General features: G+C 57.3%; 1 protein-coding gene across 2 annotated transcripts; it reads left to right on the forward strand.

Moving 5' to 3' along the window:
- Positions 1–1,286: 1,286 nt before the first annotated feature.
- On the forward strand, positions 1,287–14,927 carry CARD10 (caspase recruitment domain family member 10). Of its 2 annotated transcripts, none has more exons than XM_035551942.2 (21): positions 1,287–2,184; positions 3,825–4,043; positions 4,403–4,540; positions 4,824–5,149; positions 6,289–6,471; positions 6,769–6,924; positions 7,006–7,131; positions 7,289–7,483; positions 7,575–7,697; positions 8,098–8,213; positions 8,414–8,454; positions 8,848–8,968; positions 9,432–9,612; positions 10,430–10,553; positions 10,881–11,121; positions 11,400–11,469; positions 11,558–11,657; positions 11,752–11,910; positions 13,344–13,465; positions 13,776–13,891; positions 14,117–14,927. In XM_035551942.2, the coding sequence occupies exons 3-21, from the start codon at positions 4,411–4,413 to the stop codon at positions 14,307–14,309; spliced, it is 2,823 nt and encodes a 940-aa protein (XP_035407835.1). In that variant the 5' UTR covers positions 1,287–2,184; positions 3,825–4,043; positions 4,403–4,410; the 3' UTR covers positions 14,310–14,927. The 2 variants fall into 2 exon arrangements, with proteins under 2 accessions (XP_035407835.1, XP_050568976.1); XM_050713019.1 differs by lacking the exon at positions 1,287–2,184 and adding an exon at positions 2,354–2,439.
- The last annotated feature ends 3,431 nt before the right edge of the window (positions 14,928–18,358 follow it).

The raw sequence follows: 18,358 nt of genomic DNA on the forward strand, positions 1-18,358 counted from the left end.
AAGGGTGCCCACCAGTCAGCCCCACACCACAAGACGCCGCCGAAAACCCATGGCTTTGTGGGCTGCATGTGCTAAGCCCTTCCTCTCTCGGTGGAAACATCGCATGGCTCACCGCTTGCTGGCCTGTCATAGGTTTCCTGTGCGAGCCAGAGGTGTTTGGAAAGTCTTACCAGTGCAACTATTTTGGTCAGGAGTTGAAAAAAAAAAAAAAAAAGCAAAACAAAACAACAACAACAACAAAAAACAAAAAGCCAACAACGAAAAACCACCAACCCACCCAAACACCGCACGATGACATTCCTGGTGTGAATTCAGCTGTATCAGCACAGAAGCTGCTGCTCTCAATAGGGCTAATTCGGAAATGTGAGACCTGGCTGTGGTGGCACTGTGACAAACTGGGGGTGTCTGGTACCACCGCGGCTCTCCCCCAGAAGGAGAGCTCTTCACTGCTGTGCCCACGTTCCCTGGGCAAAAAAAAATAGGGACAGGACATCTTCTGCTCAGGAGCTGTCTGCCTGATCTGCTGGCCTTCAGGGGTGGTCTTTTGGTCCCGGGGCACCTGCCCAGCTCAGAGCCCCTCCAGGAACAAAAGCGGCAGCTAAGGCTTGATGTGGGAAGTGCTGTGTCTGCTTTGGGTTTGCTCTGAGTCACAAAGCACCACAGCTACTGCCCGTGGGGTCAGGGAGGGTGGAGGGAGAGGTTTCCTTGACACCAGCCTTGAGTTTGTCCCTGTCTGGGTGAATGAGAGAAACTAAGCCCGTTTGGGGCTTTTATCGCGACTGCGAAGATCTCGCCTTCCATCACCGTGTAATATCCTGCTCAGGAAATCTTTTCACTAGACCCGGGTTGTTTGCAAGAGAATAACTAGCAGGAAGACATTGACATGGCTTGAGTCAGAAGTCGTTCCCTGCAGGCAGCCTTGCTCCTGCTTGTTTTCGATCGCCCATTTACAGCTGGAGGTAAGGGCTGGAGATGGAGCCGCATCCTGCCTGGAGAGCCCGGCTGGTGGTCTCTGCGCCCTGCCTTTGGGGGGGAAGCTGGGCAAAGGGGGGAGGAAGGCAGCTGTCGGGATCCCTTGCAGGGAGGATGAGTCAGCAGCGAATTCATACGCTCGGGGTGGCAGCGGCTGGGACGGGTGCCTTGCAAGCAGAGCGGGCGTTTGCCAAAAAACCTGCGTGTGCACGGTGTTTGCACACGAGGGCTGTGAAGCCGTGCGGTGAGTGGAGGAAAATTTTGGGAGCGAGTCTCAAAGCTGGTCTCAGGCGGTGGTTGTGCTTGCTAAGAGCACAGCAGCATGGGGAAGTGGGCTTGCTAGAGCCTCCCTCCCCCACGACCGCTTTGCTGAAGCTGGTGCAGGATCCCCGCGGGGTCCGGAGGGGACGCGTCGGCCCCTGGAGGAGAAACCATCCGAGATGTTCATTTTGGGTCCAGTGGGAACCCTACAGCTCCTTTAGGGCGGGCGGTCTGGTTCGTGCTTGGAGCTTGTTTTACACCTCGGCTTCTGTGGTTTCCACCTCTGCCAGACCCCTCGTGGTCCCAGTGGCGCGGCACAGCTTTGGGCAATGGGGTCCGTGGCAGGGGCTGAGCCACGTGTGCCTGCTGGGATGCTCCAGCCCCGCTCCTGGACGGCTGTGGCCGCTCAGAACGGGGACGAGGAAGGTTCCTGGCACCTTCCCCCAGCCGGGCAGTCCTGTGCAGGGTCAGGCCGGCGGTGCAGGCCCCCGCACGCCGCGGGTACGGCTCAGCCACTCTGCCCCGGGGGTGCCTCCGCGCCCAGCTCCACCCACACCCGCTGCTCGGGACCGGGGGCCAAAATTAAGGCTGTGGCACCTCTTCTCGGCCTGAATTGAGCTTTTTTCCAACCACTCCTATTTTCTCCCCTTGCTCGAAACCCGCTCCGTCCAGAACCAGCTCTGCACCAGGGGTGGCCAGGCTGTAATTCCTGGAGCCCTTAAACCACAGGAGCACCCCAGCTCTGATCTGGAGCTCTCCTCCCCGGCCAGGGGAAGCTGAGCCGGGCACCCCCTTCCCCCGGCAGGCAGTGGGGAGGTGAAGCCGGCTGCGTTTCGGAAGAGAAGTTGCTGGCGAGCCACATCCTTCCGGAGAGCAGCTCCAGCCCCGGGGCTGCCGGCGGAGAGGAGACGGGACCGCAGGCTGAGGAGGACCCGTGCCCGCCTCGCCCAGGTGAGGAGCAGCCGGAGGAGGTCGGAGACGAGGCTGGGGGGGGGAGAGGCTGGGGGAGAGGCTGGTTGGGGAAAGGGAAAAGGGGGGGAGCCGGCTGCCTGCCCTCCCAGCCGGGCGGAGGAGGGAGGGAGGGAAGGAGGAGGAGGAGAAGGAGGAGGAGGAGGAGGAGGAGGAGGAGGAAAGGTGCAGCGGGGTGGGGAGGCCGCTCCAGACACACCTGCAGGAGCGGGCGGCGGCGCGGAGCCGGGATGGAAGGTAAGGGGACACCCCCCTGCGCCCCCTGCTCAGCCCCGCAGCCCTCCTCCCCTTCGGAGGCTGCCCCGGGGGGGTTTGTCCTGGTGGCTGTGCTGTGCAGTTCATTCCTCTCCTCCTCCTCCTCCTCCTCCTCGCCTCGCCTTTCCGCCCGAAGCGCCTCCAGGCGTGCTCGGGACCCCCCCCCCCGGAGCCCCCTGTCGAGCCCCGCTTTGGTCTGAAGGTCTAAGAGGCGGCTGGGCTCGAAACAGCACGGCTTCTGTTACCTGCTCTTGGTCTTCCCACCTACTCGTCTCTTACTCTGTAAGAAATGCAGATTATTTTCCCTATTCAGCTTCCTTTGAATGGAACTGGAATGATCCAGATCTGTATCAGTATTTAGGCTCCTAAGCCCTTTGGTGCCTGAAATCAGACACTTGAGTACCTTTAGTGTGTCTGACAGTCCTCTCCTCCTGTTATCCTGCATCCAGCAGACCCCGAGACCCCATATTTCTGCTTGGAGGATTAGCTTCAGCGCGGCTCTCTCGGCCGTCCTCCTCGCTGTGCGAGTTGGCCGGCTGAAATAGCATGATATCAGCCTCGCCACAGAGAAAAAAAAAAAAAAAGGGAAAGAAAGAGAAAAAGAGCGGGAGATTTTCTTCCCTCTGCTTTCATGCACTGTGAACCTTTGCACCGCCGCTGGGGACGTTTGGTTTGTGTGGCTGGGGTAGGAAGCTGGACTCGGTGCCAGGACCGGAGGGGAGGTGATGGAGCACGCTGGCGAGGAGTTGGCTTTATCTTGCCAGCTAAAAGGATCTGTGCTGGCTGGGGAAGCGGGCTTTCTTTGTCAAATGAAAATGGATGGGCTGGTTGAGCTGATGCCCAGGTGGGGAGGGAGCTTCTTGCGGGTACCTGCTCCATCACAGCCTGCGGGGCTTAGTGGGGCAGGCTCACCGCTGCTGTAAGGGCTTTGGGGCCATTGACTTGGGGGGATGCATCTTGCTTTGGCTGAGAGTAAGCTTGCCTTGTTGCCGAGTATTTCCAGCTTCCACACCCATGTGCGGGAAACTCATGGAAAACACATTTTTGACATTCCCATTTGGCTCCGCTACCTGGAGCCAAGCTGCTCCATGCTGCAGGGCTGAAGGTGACATCTTCCCTCGGCTTCCCACTGTATGCACTCTTAACTACCTCGCGCACTGCTGCCTTCTGCCTCCTACGTGTCTGAAGTGGTAGGGGAACACATCAAGGTCCTGCTGAACCAATTTGTGTATAAGATGACTTCTGAAGTATCTGAGTCCTGGGTGCAAGACTGAATCATTTGCAGGATCATACCTTGACTCATTCTCCCATACCTTTCACCCTGTGCTCCTCCACCACTCAGACTTTCTCTCCTTTTATCCTGCCAGCCCTGGAGAATGCCTCTCTCCAAGCCTGCAGCCTCTCGGAGCAGGAGGAGGAAGAAGATGCCATCTGGGAGAAGATCGAGAGCGCACGGCACCAGCTGACCCGCTCCCTGAACCCTGCCAAGCTCACCCCGTACCTGCGCCAGTGCCGCGTGATAGACGAGCAGGATGAAGAGGAGGTGTTGAATTCGTGCCGATTCCCTTGCAAAAGCAACCAGACAGGTGGGAGAAAACCCAGATGGGTCTGGTTTGTGGGGGGCAACCCGTACTTGACACACAGTGGATGCTCACAGGCTTGAGGTGTTCTGACCTCCTGGTCCCTCACGCTGCAGTGCTGCCCTGGCTTTTTTGGTCCATGAGATGCTCTGCAGCCAGATTTCCCTCTCCTCCTCTGTGGTGTCCCCTCCTGGGTGTGCACACGTGAAGGCTGTGCTCCCACCCCATTCCCTTCTCCAGCCCATCCATTTCGTGGGGAGAAGTAGAATTGGAGAGGCTATTTTCTGTCATGAAGCTGGACTATGCCTATTTATTTTTTCTCTGGCTTGCAAGGAACTCATGCTAATTCCTTATCCCTTATCCAGGCTACCTGATGGACATCCTTCGGCGCCGCGGGAAGCGAGGCTACGAAGCCTTCCTGGAATCCTTGGAGTTTTACTACCCGGAGCACTACACCCGGCTCACAGGGAGGGAGCCAGCCCAGCGCTGCTCCATGATCCTGGGTAGGGCCAGGTGCTCCGTCCTCCCTTCGGCTGCTTGGGAAGGGCCAGCAATGTGGGCATGGGCGCGTGCATGCGTAAAACCCAGGTTCACGCTACCTGAGAGCAGCGAACCTTGACGGCTCTGCTTAAGGTCTGGCAGGAGGGGAACCAAATGGGTGTGTAACAAACCAAGGGGACCGAATTGTGTGTAATGGGCCTTGGTGCATTACAAATTTGTGGGCTGCTTTTTTGGGGTTACCCCTGTCTTGGAAATCAGGACCTGATTCTCCTTTGTCTCCTCCAGATGAAGAAGGCCCCGAGGGACTCACTCAGTTCCTGCTGATGGAAGTGAAGAAGATGAGGGCTCAGAGGAAAGAGCACCTGCTGAAGGAGCACCAGCTCCAGGCGAAAAACCAAGCCATGGAGCAAGAGCAAGCCCGACTGGAGCAGCGGCTGCAGGAGCTCCTGAAGGTGCAGGAACGATGCCAGCGGCTGCGGGAGGAGTGGGACTCCAACAGTGTGGAGCTGCTGAGGCTGAAGGACGAGAACTACATGATGGCCATGCGCTACGCTCAGCTCTGCGAGGAGAAGAACATGGCCGTGCTGCGCAGCCGGGACCTGCAGCTGGCGGTAGGGTGCCAGGAGGTGGCTTTTTAGCGGGGTGGGCAGCGGGTCCCACAGCCACGGGGGGTCTGAGCGGGGTGGCACGGCTCAGAGGGGTGCACGTGGATGTCCGTGCGTAGGGTGGTGCCTTGCTCAGCTCGGCTGTTGGCACCTTGAGATGCCCTTGCATGTGTTTTCTGCCCTGGGCACGTACGGCGTGGAGCTGCTCGGCATGCCTTGGCACTTTGGCCGAGAGTCAGCCCATTTTTCCCCCGCTCCGACACTCCCTACCGCCTCCTCGTCCTCTGCTGACGTTCCCGAGACTCACGCTGCATACCTGAAGGGATTTGTGACACTGCACTCTGGCTGCCAAGCTCTCACCTCCAGCAAACATGCGCCTGTTTCCTGTCTGGGCAAGGACCAAAGTACCTTGAACCTATTAATAACCCAGCTACTTAGGTGCCTCCTGGCATTCCTCCTGCTGCTCTGCGCTCCTCGTGCAGCCCCGTGGTTGCCTCTCATTCCCCATCCCGCTCTGCCCGTGCCAGGATCCTCCCCTGCTTTCTATCTGGCGTGCCTGCCTGTGCCAGCTCTCCCAGACCCCCTCAGAGCAGAGAGGTGAATTTCTTGCGGGTGACTGTGGGGTGGAGAAACACCTCTAGGAGCCGAGTGGACCACGAGGTCTCAGCCCACTTTCCCTTGAGCTCACCCCCCCTGCCCTACATTGCCTTCAGTGGGTTTTTCTGCCGTGAATTTGTTTCTCAGCTGCTCCAGGAGCTGGGAAGCCTTTGAGGGGAGTCTCAGTTGCTGGCCCTGGCAGCACACCAGAGGCCCCTGGTCTCCCCAGGGTCAAGGCCAGCTGCACTGTGGATGCCCTGAGGTAGCAAGAAAGTTGTTGTGCAAAGAGAGGAGCTGGAGATTGAAAGTGTTTATGCAAAAACTCGATTCATGTGCATCCTCCTCCTCCTCCGTCCTGTGAGGAAAGGCTTTTGTGCACAGCTGTGCAAACCTTGCCCCGGCTGAAGCTCCTTCATGTGGTTGCCCAGCCCTTGCTTTCCTGGCCTCCAGGGCATTTTTCTGCCCAGCTTCCTCTCTGCTTCACTCTCCCACTGAGGCAGAGGTGCCGGGGCACGTGTGCCAGCCTATGTTTGTTCCCCAACCCTCAGGTGGACCAGCTGAAATGCAAAGTCACCAGCCTGGAGGAGGAGTGCAGCCTGCTGAGGAAGCAGGCAGCCACGGTGCCCCAGCGGGAGGCGGAGGAGCGGGGCCACCCCGACACCATGTCCGAGCTGTGGGCTGAGAACCAGCGGCTGATGGCATCGCTGCAGGAGCTGCAGGGCACGTTGCAGGTACCCCACAGGGCAGAGCTGGCTCAGAATCACAGAAGGCTTGAGACTGGAAGGGCTCTCTGGGAAGGTGGCTGCTGTCACCTCTGGGTCTGGGCAGCGATGGGTCCCTCTTTCCAGCTCTGTGACCCTTGGGTGTGCTCACAAGCATCGCTCTGTGCCTTTGAGGGCACAGTAGATCCACACAGAAATGATGAGGGCAGTCGTGCTGTCATTACTCAGCCACCAAGCCGGGCACTGCCCTGGTGTGGAGCTCCCTCGGTGCCTGCAGTGTGATGACGGTGCCTCCTCATCTCCCAGGCTCCAGGCGAGGTCCCAGTGCCGGGCTCTGAGCAGATCCTGCTGGACATCCTGGAGCATGACTGGAAGGAAGCCCAAGACGACCGGCAGGACCTCTGCCAGAAGCTCAACTCCCTGCAGAGCGAGCTGCAGTGGGCCGAGGAGCTGAGGGATAAGGTAAAAGCATCCATCACCAACCCCTTCCCTGCGTGCGGTCGCTTCTGAGAGCGGCTAACGCTCGCTGCTTGCTGCTGCCAGTACTTGCAGGAGGTGGAAGACCTGCAGCTGAAGTACCGGACGCTGCAGAAGGACTGCGATCTCTACAAGCATCGGATGAACACCGTGCTGCTGCAGCTGGAGGAGATCGAGAAGGAGCGTGACCAGGTGAAATGCTCTCCACCTGCCGGCAGGAGCAGGGCTCTTGTGTCTGCTCGGGGTACCCTCTCCTTCCCCTGTGGGTCTTCTCCAGCAGTGCCAGGGTGGGAGAAGGGGGTTTGTGGTGCATGCCTTCTCGTCTCACTCTCAGCCTGGCTCCTTGCAGGCTATCCAGAGCCGGGACGGGGTGCAGCTGCAGTACTCCCAGAGCCTGATCGAGAAGGACCAGTACCGCAAGCGCGTGCGAGCCCTGGAGGAGGAGAGGGACGAGCTCCTGAGCAAGCTGAGCCAGGCAGAAGGGCTGAACAGCACGCTGGAGGCGCAGCTGCAGCGCTGCAGAGGCAACCGCAGCCTGGGCAAGGTGAGGGCAGTGGGAAAGGAAAGCACAGCAAGGAAGGCAGGGCTAATTTTTCGGGGGGACGCAAGGGGATGATGGCTCCTTTCTCTCCTAGATGTGCAGCTCTTCCTACTCCCTCTGCTCCAACCTCAGCAGCACCTGGAGCCTCGCGGATAACCCTGCTGGCTTCACGAGTGGGCTCGTGGACGCGCTGGGGGACTCTGCCATTCAGAGCATGGTGAGTGCTTGGCTGTGGGAAGCTGTTCCCGTTGGGAGCAGTGGGAACCCACAGCCCTGCAAGGGCATGAGGTGTTGAAGCAGGGTCACCGTGGGGCACCCTAGAAATCAGCAGCCCTGTGTAAGGTTTTATCTTCTCCAGCAAGCTCTGTAATCATAACCCAGGGAAGCAATCCTAACTATTTTATACCCTGTAGCAAATATCCTACTCTTTTTAATGGGGTCAGGTTCTTGCCCGTTTCCCTCTGATTCTTCAAATCTTCAAACCCTCATCCCCTGAGCCCCCTAAAGTGGGAAGTCCCACAGGCTGCTTGTGCCCCTGGACGTGCTAAGAGTGAGATATAAGGACAAGGGTGCTGGGTGCTGGTGTAAGCAGGAGTCTCTCTCTCACTCTACCCAAGGAGGTGACCCCTGACAGCGAGAAGGACATCAACCGCCTCTCCACCTTCCCCTTCCCTCCTTGCATCGGCTCCATCCTCCGGCGGCAGCGGGAAGAGAGGTGCATGCCCTACAAAAGGTGACTGCTGGGGGCTGCCTGAGCCTGGGTCTCCTCTAGGGGGGTGAGCAGGATGGCTCTGGGAACCTGGAGTGGGGCTGAGGGTGGGAACTTCTGTGTCAGGGTTGGGGGAAAGCTGCGGGGATGGGGGTGAGAACGGGATGAAAACAGGCTTTGGAGAAGCCGCTGCCTCTCACCTCACCTTTGTGTCTCCTCTACAGCTTGTCCTGTGGCTCCTTTAGCAGCATTGAAGATGCAACAGGTACCAGGGTGGGGACCTTCCCCAAAGGGCTTATCTAGGAAGAAGTGGTGTCTGGGGGGAGAGGGGTGGGAGAGCTGACCCTCCCTCACACCTTCACTTTGTGCAGCTTGTCCCCCCGCAGAGCAGGTAACTGTTTCCATCTGCTCTGTTTGATTTATGGAGAGCTTTGCTGGTAGAGAGCTCGGTTTGGAGCTGGGGAGTAGGAAAGAGAAGAGAGCAATGCCTTCACCCTGAGGTGTTATTGGTTCTGGGTGATGGGCTGTGGATCTCCTGGTGCTGGCGTGGCCTGTGTTGAATGCTGGTGGCTGATCTCCATGCCATCCTGAGAACATGATCTCCCTGCAGTGCTCCAAGAGGTGATGTGCCCCCTCTCTCTCTTGCTGTCTCTCCTAGGCAGTGGCTTCGCTAGCATCTCGCTTGGGGCCTTCTCCTCGTCTTCCAGCAGCACCTACGCCAGGGTGAAGTCGGAGATCTGCTTGTCCACACTCCCCAGCCGCCAGGAGGTCACCAGGAGGTGACTGCTGCCCTTTGAGCTGGGCACCTTGGGCCTGCTGCTTGGAGGGGGTTTCATGATGTTGGGGGGCCATGCTTGGGAGGTTCTTCCTCCTGTGGGCCCTTTTCTGCTAGCACTAGAGCAGAGAAATGAAGATGCTATATTCCTTGCTTCCTAGCAGGATCCCATTTTTCTGTCCTGTCCCAAATGTTATGGAAGGATGGGGATGTTGCCCTGGAACACAAATCTGTCTAGTCTGGGACAGGACTGGTGGACCCCAGCTTGGCTTTTGTATTTGGTCTGGTGGGGTGGAGCGGGATGGGGGGTTTACAAGCTCCATGCACATGCCCTGGTGATGGACTGTGAGCTCTGCATGATATGTATTGTTTAATATAATAAAAATGCTGTAGCTGGGCACAAGGCATGGGGATCTGGTCCTTAGAAAAAGCAGCAAGCTTCATTTGCTGGTGTTTCTCCTTGCCAGGTCACTGGTGGTGCAGCTCACGAGCATGGGTCCCACCGGCAACCTGTCGCCCCAGGAGAAGAGTCTGGGAGCCGACATCTCCATCCTTGGAGGGAACAGGACAGGGATTTTCGTCCAGTGGGTCAAGCCAGGCTCACAGGTTGAGAATGCAGGGCTCAAGGAAGGCTGCCGGCTCATTGAGGTGGGTCTGGGAACGGGCTCACTCTGGGGATTTGCGGTGCAGACGGGATGCAAGGAGTGTGGAGCGAGCCCTGGTACAAACTGGCTTCTGGCCAGCTTGAAGTCCACCTCCATCTCTCTCGTTTCCCAATCCTGCTCCTTGCCTAGAGCTTGATGCAGCACGAACAGGCACGCAGGTCTCTGCACTCAAACATACCTGCACATGCAAAGGTGCCGGGACTTTCTGAAAGGCTTCCATCAGCTGCAGGAGGAGAAAAACAAAAAGGAGTCACGAGGATTAAGACAGCAATATGGCTGTGTGTCCCCGGAGCTGCCTGTCACCTTGTAGCATTGCAGAGCAGTTTGCTTCTTGCATCCTGCGCATGCCTGTTGCAAAACAATCAATTCTGGAGCGAGATCTCGCAGGCCTCCGTGACCCTCTCAGAGAATAATTGCTCTGAAGAAAGCTCCTGGAAGGAGGGAAGGGCATTTGTTTTGGCAGGAATGACACCACTTGAAATACAGCCACAGTACTGAAATTGATATCCCACCTGTAACTGGAAATAAACCAGCCTCCCTGCCTCCGCTCCTGCACACGTTTGTGCACACGCGTTTGCTTTCAAGGCAGCCCAGCATCCAAACCAGGGGGGTGAGGGGGTGGTGGCAGCAGCTATGTCAGAGGCAGAGGAGGGAATCAGAGGCTGATGAGGATGCCTTGCTCTCAGGCAGAGCTTGCCCTGGGCCTGTGCCATCTCTTGGTTAGCCTCTGATGGGTGAGGAGCTGGGGGGGGAGCCTGCTCTTCCAGCCCCTGGGTCTAATGGCATCTGCTCCTTGCCAGCTGAGGGTCCCGTCGCTGAAGGAGGAGGTGCTGTCGCTGGAGAACTGCACGCGGGAGGTCGCCTACCTGAGCCTGCTGCATTGGGATGAGCCCTCGAGCCTGGTCTTTCAGCTGGACCTGCAGGGTAAGGACCCTGGCAGCTGGGATCTCCTTCCAGCATCAGATCTCTGCTTCCCTTCCTGACCTCTCAGCTCTTCTCTCTCTTCTCCTGTTTGGTCCTAGGCCACTAGGTGTGACACTGGGGTTGGCCGTAGCTCCGGTTACTTGCCCTGTCTGGTGTGACATGTGCATCCTCAGAGTTACAGGATGGAGGTACAGACCTTCTGTCTGTTTGCCTCTGCACGCCCACCCCACCCCATAACCTCAAAGCTGTGCTGGAAACTTGGCTATCTCTTTGGTGATGGTGGTCTACTGTGTCACCACCTGCGGTGACCTGCGTCTCTTGCTGCAGGATACCAGCCTCTGCGGGAAGCCCTGGAGGAAGGGAAGAAGTTTTCTGGAGACTCGTTCTATGTCCGCACCAACCTGCCCCTCCTGGAGTCGTCAGACCCCTACGCGCTCTGCGTCAAGTGTCGGGAGATCCTCCACGTCACGGACACCATGCACAAAGGGCGGCTGGAGTGGTACTGCTCCCGTGTTGACCCCCTGACCCTGCGGGACCTGGACAAGGGGACGGTGCCCAACTACAGCAGGTAACGGGGGGAGGAGGAAAGCAGAGGGGTACCTGGGCTACCTGTCCCGTTTCTCTCTGGTGAGCATCCCCAAGGAGTCCTGAAGGCATGTGGATTGGCCTCTTGATAGTGTAGGATGCCCAAGCCCAGTGTTGGGGACCAGTGCTGTAGGGTTTTGGTGCCTTTGTGAGACTGGGAGGAAGCCTGTGCTTCAGGAGGTCTCTTTGGGGAACGTCACAGCTGGCTACAGTCCCTGAGGTCTTCAGAGTTGCTTGAGGGAAACCTCTTCGTCTTTTCAGGGCCCACCAGCTGTTGAAGATCCAGGAGAAGAGCCACCTGCCTGGGCAGCAGAAGAGCCACAGAAATAATGTAAGCCGGAGAAGCCATCAAGGAGAGCTTTTTTAACACATTTTTGTTGGGCTGTGCTCTCAGCTCTGTTGCCTTCCTTCCTCTTCAGCTAAAGAAACGGGCCTTGGACCAACTGCGCCTGGTGAGATCCAAACCACAGAAGAGCCCAGGCCAGCCCCCTCAGCAGCTGTGGCTGGACCCTTGCTCAGGTGAGCTGCTACCCCCACACCTGCCCCGTCACCCCTGGGGACCTTGTCATGTTTTCACCTTTTTGGCTTTCTCTTCTACATTCCTGTCTTCCAGACCCGGACAGGAACCTGAAGCCTTACAGCCTGGTGCACCCTGTGGTGGTGAAGACACCGCGCCCCGTGGTGCTGTCACCCAACTGCATTGCTCCGCGGCTCATCAGGAACCTGCTGGACCTGCCCACCTCTCGCCTGGACTTCCACGTGTGCCCAGCAGGTAGGCAGCAATGAGGGGCTGCTTTCCCTTTTTATCTCCTGCCACTCCTTAGCCATGTGGTGGGAAGGCAAGGTGCTGTTCAAGGAAGGTCACTTCTCTGGAGGCCTTGGCAAGCCCAATTCAAAGAATGGGTGCTCTTGGTCCTGAAGTATGAGACATGGTCTCACGGGGCTCTTGGAGAGGACATGAAGTGTCTCTTCAGCAGCTCACTGTGGGTGTCTTTCAGTCTTCCCATACAATACCCATTGACAGGTCAGCATTTTTTGGGCAAAGTACAAGATGTTCCCTTAACTGTATCCTGTCCCTTTGGCCATAAGGGAAGCCAGCCCTCCCTTCTGGTCTTCTGGGCCATGGGGATCCTCTCTCTTTCCTTGAGAGGGTGGTGTGGCATTGTCTTGCTGCTCTGGGTGGCTCTTCCCAGGGGTGAAGCCCTGGCCTGAGGTGGGATCTGCAGGTTGACTTCGTACCTGCCCTTCCTCCCAGGGAAAGGCAGCATCCAGCCGTCCCCTTCCTTCCACCAGCAACGTGAGGCTGACACACCACTGCGTCGGCTGCTGGGGAACAGGGCTTTTTTCCCCAGAGGGGATTTTCACAGAGGACAAATCCCTCTTCCCCCCCCTCCTTTTTCCATCTCTCTCCTTGCCCGTGTTTACAGTTCAGTCTTTGCCAGCTGCAGGACTGAAAAATGAGTCGGTACGCTTTTTGGGGGTGGTGATGGAGGTGGTGAAAAATCTGTTTTGCTGAAAAAGGATGGCTCTGCCAATTTTGGCCGCCGGGCTTCTTAGCTGAGTGACTTGGCCATATATCCTATCCTACTGAGCCCTCTGCAGGGTCCCCCTCACATTGCACAGGAACATGCTTTGAAGTCATTTACTGCAGCAGGGGATGTAAAACCAAAAACAACTCAATTCTCTCCTGCTAGTTTTGGCTGTTGTGAGGAAAGAAGGTGATCTGAGAGCCCTGAGATGTTTCTCTTTTCTTTATTGCCTGTATTTTCTCTTGCTCTTCTCTTGCAAGCCAGATGATCTTCCACAGGAGCTTGCTGCCCCTAAAAGAAACTTGTGAAACTTACCTGGCAAAATAAAATGATTCGTTTTCTGCTGTGCTTCATCAGGGAGGGGCTGGAACAGTGGGGAAGGGGGGAATCAGGGCTGGGAGCTGGCTTTGGCTGCTGCTGTACCACAACATAAGAGCTGCTCTTGCCCTGCAAGGTCTTCAGCTGCTATATCTTGCTTTTTCTGTGAGCAGAAAGTGGCAGGAGACCCATGCCAACGTGTAATGTGTAATTAGACTCGCTCTCCAGAATCCATAAACACTGAACTCAAGTATTAGCACCGCAGCAAGCGAGCAGGAGCTGAGGTAGAAAGTATGTGCAAGAGGGATGAGGGGATGATGCCTCCCTCTTCATCTCTCCTGCTCCTCTTGGCTTGCAGAGAAGCTGGCAGAAGAGCATCCCAGCGCTGCCCGTGCTCAGGAGCCCTCTTTGTCTAAAAGTGGCCCCCAGGAGTGGAAGGAGAGCGGCCAAATCCGCATGATCCGGGAGGCGATGGAGAAGGTGCTGAATGGTTTGGGGGGAGAGGGCCAGGATGGGGCACCCTGTTCGCGTGGGAGGGAAGGATGGGACAACTGAGCGGGGCGAGAGGGTGGGTTGCTCTTGGGTCGGGCTGGCTGTGATGGAGTGGGTGACCCTGCTCTTTAATTCTCCCCTTCCCTCCTGGCCCTGCTTGTAAATCCCACATTTAATGGAATTACTATTGGAAAAGCAATGATATTTCACAGTATGGAGTTTGATTTAATGTGGCTGTCAGGGGCTGGGCCTATTTCTTCTCCATTTAAATCAGTAAATCTATTCAATTTCCTTCCAGAATAAACATTGCCTGCTCGAGCTGGGAGTTCAGAGTGTGAGGGATCTAATTAAACGTGAGATATACCCCATTGTTATCCACATTGAGGTCACCGAGAAGAACATCAGGGGACTCAGGTAAGACAAGACCGTGAGGTACGGATGGAGGGCATCGCGGGAGGATGGAGAACACCTTGCCTCTGTTCAGAAGGAGAGGAGGTGGCTGAGTTTGAGGTTGGCTGCTGTGAGGGGAAAAAGGGCAAAAAAAATCAGCTTTGTGCACATGTGAGCGAGCTCTTGTTGGTGTTTTTGCAACCCCATCTCCCCATATGAAGGTGAAGTCCGTCCCTATGTCTTCCCCAGGAGCTTGCTGGGGAAGCCGGGCCAGCGGGACGCGGAGGTGCTGAAGGTGTGCCGCGGTGCTGAGCGGGCTCTCCACACCCTTCCCTGCTCCTGGGCCCGTGTGGAGGCCCACGCCTGGAGCCACTGCCGAGGAACTGCCCAAGGTGGTGCGGGGCTGCATCTTCCAGGAGCAAACGCGCCCGCTGTGGGTTGAGGATGGCGATGACTGAGCTTGGAGTAGCAGAGCCTTTCCCAGGAGCTGTCCTCGGGCTCCTCCAGGTAGCGTGTCCACCTTCTGCAGGGGGATGCCAGCAGCAAAGGCACCACGTGGCCTTGTGGGTCCCCTTGAGGACATAAAGAGTTGGGGGCATAACATGTGTTGACCCACCAGCCTGAGCTTTCCATATTTTACTGGAGAGAAGTCTTCCTTCCACCTTTCCGCTGGATGCCTCCTGGGCTGTTCCCCATCACCTTGGGCCCTTGGCTCTGGTACGTGGTCAGATCGGGAGCATGGGGGAACCGTGTGAGATCAGGCTGTGCAGGAGCATATCTCACACACGTACACATTGAAACCCTTTGCCCATCACCTCCGTCTTCCCTGCCCCGTGGCACCGTGTGCTCCGGGTCCTCCTCTACCTCACCTCCTGCCCCGTGGAGCAGGAGGCGCGGCTCGTCTGCAACCGCCCCGCCGCGGCCGCACTGACACTAAGACGCAACCAACCCTCGTTTTATGGGAGCTGTACTTTTTATTGCTTGTAAATTATTAATGGGCCATTTTATTGGCAACCCGCGTGTAAAGGAGAATTAAATGCCATTCATAACGGCAACGGGTGGCAGGCTGTGGACTCGTGTGTTAATGGGGAGGGTCGGGTGATGCACAGGGGTGTTTCTCTCCTCCTTCAGCTGAGGCCCATCTGCCCAGCTCCTCTGCTCTTGCAGGGCAGCAAGAGGTGTGTGGGGAGAGGACAGGCTGAGCATGCCACAGACCAAGTTCCCTCCCGTTTCTACTTGCCCTCTGTTTTTCAGCCCCTTCCTTCTCTGCAGTGCTGATGTTAGGCAGGTCACCCTAGGAAAGACGGGGAAAAGCTCGCTTGATGTCCTGGCCAAGGTTCCTCGAGCTTCATCTCTCTCCATACCCCAGTTATCATGAAGTGACAAGCCAGCTACTTGTCCTCCTGGGGGACAAGGACAGGCGTCTGGGGGGTAGATGGTCTCTCCTGGGAGATGCAAAAGGAAAATGGGGGCTGTGGCTGTGGGGGACTTTATGGGGCAGGAGACCAGAGAGAGGGCTGGGGTCAATGGGAAAAGATGGGCCACCAGTATCAGAGGCTGAGGTCTCCTGTGTCCTCCTCACCCCTGTAATTAGGGGACTGCTACTGCCATGCACTTCTGAAGCTCCAAGCAAAGATTAACTTCAGGGGTCCCCTGTGAGGTGTTATTTCAGGCTCTAAACCAGTTGCCTGTGTCTTTTACGAGGACGAGAGGGAAGGGGGGAGGAAAGGAAAAAGAAAAGACTCTAACCTGCAGTCACTTAAATGTAGAGCAAAGTCCCAGATCTGCCCTGGAGCAATGCAGCTATGGAGGGGACTGGTGTAACAGGGCTCCAGCTGAAAGCTCCTAAGTGGAAGCATCCCAGCATAGCTGCCCCGGGAGGGTGGGTGCCCTGCAGGCAAACAAAGCGGTGCTCTTGTTGAGCTGATGAGAAGACAAGTCCCAAAGCGAGTTCCCCTCCACCCAGGCAATGGGTTTGCAGGGGAAGGAGCCTGGAGCCTGCATCTTTGCATGGAAAAAGTAGTGCTCGAGTACCCAGGGGAAACACTCCCCGTTAGGCACTGTTTCAGAGCTTGACAGCTCCTCCTGCCCCTGCTGGCATTGGAGCCACCACCAGCCTTATGGCCCTGGCCATAAAGGGTTGGGGGGTTAAGTGCAAGCTTTACCCACTTTGGGTAGCTGCTACCCCCCAAAAAATAAACCAGACATTTCCACACACCTTGCTGGGCCTTCCTTCAGGAGGGAAACTGAGGCAAAGAAAGGTGGTGTTGGGAGGCAGGTTGGCACTATCTGGCTCTCTGAGCGCTAGGCGGCACTGCCTTGCCTGCTCCTAGCCTTCTTCAGGTCCTCTTTTTATCCGTCTTGTCTCCCCCTAGGCTTTCAAAATCCAGCTCCAACTAGTCCTGGACACGGGTGAGAAACGGGGCAGAGGGCTCCAAGGCAAACATTACGCCCCCACTGCCCTGCACACTGCCCAGCCCACCTCATTTATGTCCCTGGGGGGGCAGCTGCATGCTCTGAGGAATGAGTCACGGGTTAGGTAAATGGGCAGAATGCAATTAGCAGCCCTGGGCATCAATTACCAGCTGTAACAGCCTTGTACAAACCCCTTGTAAAGCCACTGAGAGCAAATTTTCTCCCTCTGGGGAGAGCAGAGGCCGAGTGGCAGGTGTGTCCCCGCGGGAGGTCACCAGTCCCTCTCCACGCTGTCCCAAGGGAGCTGCAGCAGCATGGGGTCACCTCTAGTTTTAGGAGTCTTTTGGTTTGTACATGGTCAGGATCAGACCCGCTCTGCTGCCCAACACCATCAAGGTTGATTTGGGTCACGCCTGCAGCCCCCAAAGGGCTCTTTTGGGGATCTTCCACCTGTGTCCCCCTTTCTCTCCCAGAAGACCTGGGGCAGGGATGGGAGGTGCTGCAGGATGCTTAGGAGCCATGGAAGGTGCCTGTACATCTGCCTGGGGCTGCAGCTGTGTGGCCAGAATCCTCAAGGACGGTCATTTCTGGCTCTGGAGCAGTGGCTAGCCATGGGAGCAACCACAGTATTTGGTGTGGTGGCAGTGGTTCGGTCGTGCCAGCTTCATGTCTCTGCGGTAATGTAAAGCCTGAAGGTGAATGACAACCCCCTGCCCCAAATTGGCGTAAGAAAACCTCAATAGTCAAACAGATCTAAAAATAAAGCCTGGAGGGACCCTCTGAAGGAGTATGGGAGATGCTCTGGAGATGTTCTTGCTCCAGGGGAAGTCCAGGAGGCTTGTAGACTAGGAGAAATACATGAGAAGAGGGGACAGAAGCAGATTCGGTGATTTCTTCCTTACAAAAGAAAAGGCTGGAACCAGGGACAGGGCTGGGGTGAAAGTGCATGTATGAGGCCTGGGGAAACTGAGCACAGGGTTTTGGTAATGTGGGGAGGTCTTCCCTGTGTCCCTGCCACATGGTGGGAGTATGGAACAGAAGAACCCTGATCCCTGCCCTGCCCCTCTTTTGTAGCATCCCATGATCTGGCATGTGCACAGTGGGGGGGCTTTGTCACACGGCACACCCTGCGAGCCATACCCCCCCAGTCTTATTCCCTTTTATTTTTATTTTTTGCTATGCCCACATCTTGCAGCTCCCTCAGGAGGCGCTCTGATTTCAGCAGCTTATGTAGAGCGCTGTCCTCCTGCTGTCCCCACGCTCGCTTCTCCACCGAAGCTGGGGTGGGGGTACAGACACCAGCCCCCCCCAATCCTGGTTGCTTCTTCGTACCCCCCATGGGACAGATGTGGTGCTGGGGGAAGGAGCTGGATGTGCCAGTTTCCTACAGGACTTGTCCGGGGTTCTCTGGAGAGGGAGAGGGTGTATGGGGGGTAGCAGGAGACCCAGAGTCCTGTTTTGGGGAGGCAGGGTAGGGTAAAAGGGCAGGGATTCAGAGCGGTGCCCACGGGAAAGCTCTGGGGCCGGGGGATTTTGTGCAAAAACATGCTTCTTCCCAACAACAGTTCACCTGAACCTGCACCCGTTCCCCCTTCCCTCCTCCCGTAACACCGAAGGGCTGTGCAAGGCTTGGGGCCCCCCATAGGGCTGGGAGCCCCTCCGGGAGCTGGGCTTTCACAGGACCAGCAGTCAGGCAACAGGTTTGTCCTCCCACATCAGCTGCTTGCCACCTGGGAGAGGGCCCAGCCTGAGGTCTTGGCACAGCGGGTGAGGCGAGGCAAACCCCGCTTTCAGGCCGGGGGCTGCCCCCCTCCATCCTCCACCCTCCATCCTCTTCCTCCCCCGGGGCTGGCGCTCCGCCCCATGCCCGGAGGCGGGACCGGGGCTGGCAAGGAGCAGGACCGAGCTGCAAAGAGGGAGCAGGTGGACAGACAGACAGACCAGCTGCTCGCAAGGCACCCAGCCCCTTCCCACAGCCCTGCTCTGGCCCCATGCGTCCGCCACAGAGCCCCTGGCTTGGATGCGCAGGCTGGTGTCTTCTGGGGAACTGATGTCTTCGGTCCGGACTCCCCCTCG

This window comes from Cygnus atratus, chromosome 1, assembly GCF_013377495.2.
Source record: "Cygnus atratus isolate AKBS03 ecotype Queensland, Australia chromosome 1, CAtr_DNAZoo_HiC_assembly, whole genome shotgun sequence".
In the NCBI taxonomy this organism is placed as follows: domain Eukaryota; kingdom Metazoa; phylum Chordata; class Aves; order Anseriformes; family Anatidae; genus Cygnus; species Cygnus atratus.